Consider the following 5,686-nt stretch of genomic DNA (forward strand, 5'->3'; position numbering starts at 1 on the left):
GCATTTGTTGTCCCATTTGTGAGTATGAATTTGGTTGAGTATATCTATTTATGGCGGCGTTTATAAAAAACGCCGTGTATATCAAATTTTTAGCCGGCATTTTCTCAAAACGCTGTGATTTACTCACATCTTCTCCCACCAAATAAACCCGCCCTTTTTTGGTTAGCAAAACAAAATCGAGTTCGTTTTGGAGGACGAAGGGCTTTTTTCATGTTTTTGTTGTAAATCTCCTCTCTGCTCCATGTAGGGTTTAATCTCATATTAGTCATCTCTCTCGCTCCATCTGTGCTTTGGTCTCTCAAGTCTGTCTTTGCTTTGCGCTGCTCGACTCTCCACCTTCCTCAAGCTGTTAGGATATTCTCACTTTATCTTCTCTTATTGGCGATTGATTGATCGTTATTCGTTAGGCTTGATCTGCGGAGTTGTTTTCAGACGAAATCGAGGATACTAATCTTCCAATTTCTGCTTGTGTTGGTTGTGTTATTTGATATCCGGATATTTAGCTTTTGTAGTAGTTTCTATTGAAGATTTGTTCTATAGACAATTCAAATCATTCTCCTTCTTCGTTTGTTGATCTAAAGCAGGTGAGTTTCTGGCAGAATGAAAAAGGTTTATATATGCTTCATTTGATCTTCATGTTAATTTTCGTTGAAATTCGTACTTGTTTGCATTCATTTTTTCATGTTAATCTTCATGGCAATCTGGATCAAGAGAACGAAGAGATTCTTAGTCATTTCCTATTAAAAAATTTTGAGTAATTACATCGACTCATATAATTTTCGAGTAATTGCATTGATCAATTAAGGTTACTCAAACAAAATTCTAGTGAAACATGCATTCATGGGAAGAACAATTTTCTTGGTTAATGTGGTAGGTATCTATCAATTCAAGGGAGGCCATGCGCTCCCCCCTCCCCGTCCCTTTCCCTTTGCTTTTTGAAATTACCTAGAGAAACCCTTTTGGCCTTTTTTTTCCATGTGAAAATACTAGTACTCCCCCCCCCCCCTCCACCCCTGATATTTTGAAACTTTAGTAATATATGGTTGGATTAAGAAAAGTCCAATTCAAGCAGCGGATCAAGCTGAGGAACCAGTCACCAGTTTGATCAGATTTATTGACTGTTGGCAGAGGATGTTGGCTCATAGAAATTCGAACAGAGTATCCTCTTGATAGCTGTTGCTCTTGCATTATTTTCTTGGATTCTTTGCATTCCTGTCATTTTTAAAGTCTTTTTTATACTTCTAATTTATCTCATGTTCTCTTGAGGATTGGCCGAGGGTTGGAAATTTATGTGGCCATTGTATAACAGATTTAATAACTATAGCATTATTAACTCCATGGGTGGTTTTGCAGTATTAATATTTTCATTTTCGTTTTCATTTGGAGAGTAGCATTATTCTCCAAACATTCCGAGCTAGTGGGGGTAGCTACGCTCCTCTTGCTTTAGATGCTTGGTTTACCCTCAATGCCATTGTGTTTGATAGGTCTTAAGCCATTCTGTTTGGCAGTTCCAGTTCTTACACCCCTAAAGCCATTCCACTTCTCTTGAAATGGGTGTTGCTGAATCCCCTCCCCTATTTATTGGTTTTTTTGCTGCATCAATTTATACTGTATGTGCATTCCCTACAATCTAATGCTATTGGTTTTGAAGAACAACACTGCTTGTTTCCGTATATAATACTGTTAGAACCAGCTAACGGTTTCGTCCTGACTCAAGTCACAAGCCAACTTGATTTTTTCTTCTCATATTTAGATGCAGGGGATGCCACCACAGACACCTAGGTACTGATCTTTCTCCTTGCTGGTCATCTTAATTTTACTTAGATTTGATCAGTATAGTAGTGTAGTGATAATTAATGTTATTTATTGATCCATTATAAACACATCCACAGCTCATTATCTACAATCCAGATGATCAAATGAGAAGAACAAAGAGATTCTCTCATGACCATGGTTGGAAAGAGAAATTGGTCCTCGCTTCTCCCCTCCAAAGTGTCAAAAGGTGAAACTCCATGGTGTCTCCTTGCTGTTGCTGCTTTTTCTAATGACTATTGATTGGATTGCATATATTTCTTGTTCTATATATGTGTTAAGTTTCCAATACTCATCTTTTTGTTAGTGAATGATTAGTATTTCTACTGTTGCCTCTTTAAGAAAGTTAAGTCCCATACCAATATATTCAATCTGTATTCATATATTCCTACATGAATTTTTGTTCTGATCTGTCGTCAGTGCAAAAACCAGTGTAATTGATGGGGTTTCTCACTGGACATGGCATTGGCTTGTTTCAAGATCAATGGCAATGCTTGACTTTTGTCGAAGTGCCTAAATATGGCTTTTGAACTGAATGCATGCTGGTCTTTAATTGGAAGCCCTTATTTATTTATTTAATTGTTGTAAATCAGGGTTTAGGTGGATGCATTGATGCTGTTTCAGCAGCCTTACGGGTATTATGTCCTTTTATCACTGCAGTGTACATTTTACTTATTTTTCTCTTCAATCAAAGCATTTTAAATTTGATTCTTTTGCTTTAGGATGATCCAAGCACTAATGCAGGCTGTGGTTCAAACTTGACTAAGGATGATCATGTTGAATGTGATGCTAGTGTAATGGATGGTGATTCTGGAGCATTTGGAGCTGCTGGTGCTGTGCCAGGTATTTGCTCTTAGAGAATTGTACCATAGTTGCCAAGGCATCTAGGCGCACAGCTTTGGAGGGGTCTAGATGTACGGTGATAATGACGGGGCCACCAGAGTCCGCGTTGCCTAGAGGGCTTGGGTCACTTTAAAGGCGTGATATACAATTGAGTGGATTTCATGACTAACTGATTATTTGGTCCATATGTACTTAGTGACTTCAAGCTTCTTTAGTTTCACTTTCCTCTTCATAAATTGAAGACCAGGTGTAAGAAATGCCATCGAGGTTGCTGCTTGCTTGGCCGAGGAACAAATGATGGGACCTTCTTTGCTCGGTCGAATACCTCCATTGTATGGTCACTTTATCATAGCCTCAATCTCTTCTGTTTCCTTTTAGGTGCTGCCTTCCCAGACTTATGACTATATGGTTTTTCTAGTTCCCTCATGTAGTGAGGAATTTAAATCCTAGAGTGGAACTAATTCTTTCTGTTATCAGATGTGATCAATGCATCTCATTATGACATCCACTTCATGAATATAATTAAGGTGATATCATATTATTTTTCAGCTTCTTGTCTGGTGAAGGTGCTCGTGAATGGGCAAAGACTAAGGGTATTGTCTGCGCAGGGACAGTAGTGGAGGCTGATCAACTATCTTTTCTAATTTTATGGGTTTCCGTTCGATCTCTTTCAGTATGCTACTGAATGAAAATCATAGTTGCGTTGGGTTTTTCTTTGATGTTCATTTTGCATGTTTGCAACAGTGGCTGGTGACTGAGAGGGCAAAAGCACAATGGCTAAAATACAAAGCAATGCTAGACGATGCCAAAGCAAGATGTGAATGTTCTGCTTTAGAACCTCCATCAAGTCCTCAAGAGGCTGCTACATTGCAAACAGTATCAGGTATTTCCATGAGATTCTATTTTGGGTAAAAACATAATTGCCAGTTTATGTCAATCTTCTTTTCATGATTTAATGTCTTTTAAGTTTAAAACTGATTATTTATCATTTCTAGAAGTCCCGAATTGGAATTGTTGTAGTAGCAGAGTCGCTCCACCCAAAAGGTTTTGCATATTCTTCTTAATACTATCCTGTTTATGGACCCAATACCTGCAGCCAAGTGGATCTCTCCAGAAAGACTCTCCTCTCTCTTTTTCTCTTGATTTCTGATTAAGATACATGGCATTTAATAGAGAAAAGTGATTTTTCAGTTGGTTAACATCATATAATCATTTGACCTATACAAATGCCTTTGCATGCTACTTCTTGGTCTGGGTGACATTCTGGTCAATCTGTTGGTTGAGGAAGAACTGCTTCCTCTTTGAAGATATGGATCTCCATTGGGGGTGGGTCTTGGTGCAATAGTATAGTTGCTCCACTTTGACCAAGTGGTCATGGATTCAAATTTGGAAACAGCCCCTTCACTAAAGTGGGGGTAATGCACTTTATGACTCTCATCAGGCCCTGCTTTGGTGGGAGCCTCGTGCACCGGGCATGCCTTTTTTCTCTTTTATTCACTAGCTGGGATTTGATGTAGGATATATTAAATAATGCAGCTATTCCAGCTGCAGGAATATTTTGATGAGCTTTATACAACCTCCTTGGAGATGACTACAGAAATTGATCAAATAGAGACATTATTATTGTTATTTGTTAGTGATATATCATATGTGTGTTGTTTTGCAGAAGTAGAAGTTCAAGCATATTATATTGCTGGAGGAACCAACAGTGTGACCGGTCAACAATATGAGTTGAATACTTCTAAAGAAGACCACATTATGGATACTGTGGGAGTTATTTGTGTTGACAGCAATGGGCATATAGCTTCTGGATCTTCAAGCGGTGGTATCAAAACTTCTTGATATATTGAAGGTTATCAAAACTTCTTGATATATTCTTCAGGGATCCTTTTGTTCTTGATGAAAATCTCTCTATGGAAATATCTTCTCCTTCATCTTCCAAGTACACTAGTGTTGAAGATTTGGGTCCACCACAACTAGCTGCACAGAAAGTACTTAAGCAGTATTTGACTGAGTTCATGTCCACAACACCTTCAGAGCCACATCTCCAATTGATGATCAAGCATGGAAAGCTAAATTTGGATCAATATCAAGACCACAGGGAACTAGACTAATGTTTGGTGGTGTGACTGGAGTGCAAGCATAACAAGCAGCACTGCAGGCAAGAAAAGGAGTGATGCATCATATGTTAGGGACCCTACTTGGGTCTGCATGTATATATGACTAGGTTGGTTTAGCCATCAATGTGGTGGTACTTGAAATTCTTAGCATTTGTTTCAAACTCTGAACAAGGATTTTAGATGATGTATGCTACCTCCCTCTGAATGTATATCTTCAGTGATATGAAGTGCTTTTGATATTGTCCTAATTGAATTTGGATTGAGGGAATTGGATCTTCATTTGTAAAATTGAATTTGGCTTTTAGAACCAATTTTTTTTTAATTAAAAAAAGCACTAATAACGACGTTTTTAGAAAATGCCGGCAAAAATAGCCTACGGCGGCGTTTCCTAAACGCCGCAATAAATCACGGTGTTTTCAGAAAACGCCGGCAAAAATAGCCTACGGCGGCGTTTAGAAGACGCCGCAATAAACAACTTTTAATGGCGTTTCTAGAAAACGCCGGTAAATGTGTCGTCGTAAGTCACCATTACCGTCGTTTGCATTTAGTGCCGCGGTAACAATACGACACTGCTTTTGCCGGCATTTTTTGCGGCGTTTTTGAAATGCCGGGAAAGGTTTACAGCGGCACTTTTAGACTTACAGTGGCGTTTTGAAAACGCTGCCGTAGGCCCTTTGTCAGTCTCCTACATCTTTGTTTGGGAATTGAGATGACTCAAACAAACCTTCATCTTTAATCAATGATTCCATCATTTTGGTTTTCAAAAGTTGAAAATCAAAGGAAGGACTCTATTTAGTTTGTTGCACTTTAACAAATGAGATGAGGTCGACTAAGAGAGACCCGAATTCGAATAGTTTGCAGTGATCTAAGTGACAGCCAGGTTTTTAGAAGAACATCTATCTGAAAAAACC

The 5,686-nt window shown here is 38.6% G+C and overlaps 1 protein-coding gene across 1 annotated transcript; it reads left to right on the forward strand.

Moving 5' to 3' along the window:
- The first annotated feature begins 1,753 nt into the window (after window positions 1-1,753).
- On the forward strand, window positions 1,754-5,034 carry LOC149023853 (putative threonine aspartase). Its single transcript, XM_089143364.1, has 8 exons — window positions 1,754-1,782; window positions 1,963-2,002; window positions 2,406-2,447; window positions 2,535-2,655; window positions 2,903-2,987; window positions 3,205-3,268; window positions 3,310-3,538; window positions 4,322-5,034. The coding sequence occupies exons 1-8, from the start codon at window positions 1,754-1,756 to the stop codon at window positions 4,495-4,497; spliced, it is 786 nt and encodes a 261-aa protein (XP_088999490.1). The 3' UTR covers window positions 4,498-5,034.
- The last annotated feature ends 652 nt before the right edge of the window (window positions 5,035-5,686 follow it).

This window comes from Hakea prostrata, chromosome 2 (assembly GCF_041222555.1).
Source record: "Hakea prostrata isolate BN-2017 chromosome 2, UWA_Hpros_2, whole genome shotgun sequence".
NCBI classification, from domain to species: Eukaryota; Viridiplantae; Streptophyta; class Magnoliopsida; order Proteales; family Proteaceae; genus Hakea; species Hakea prostrata.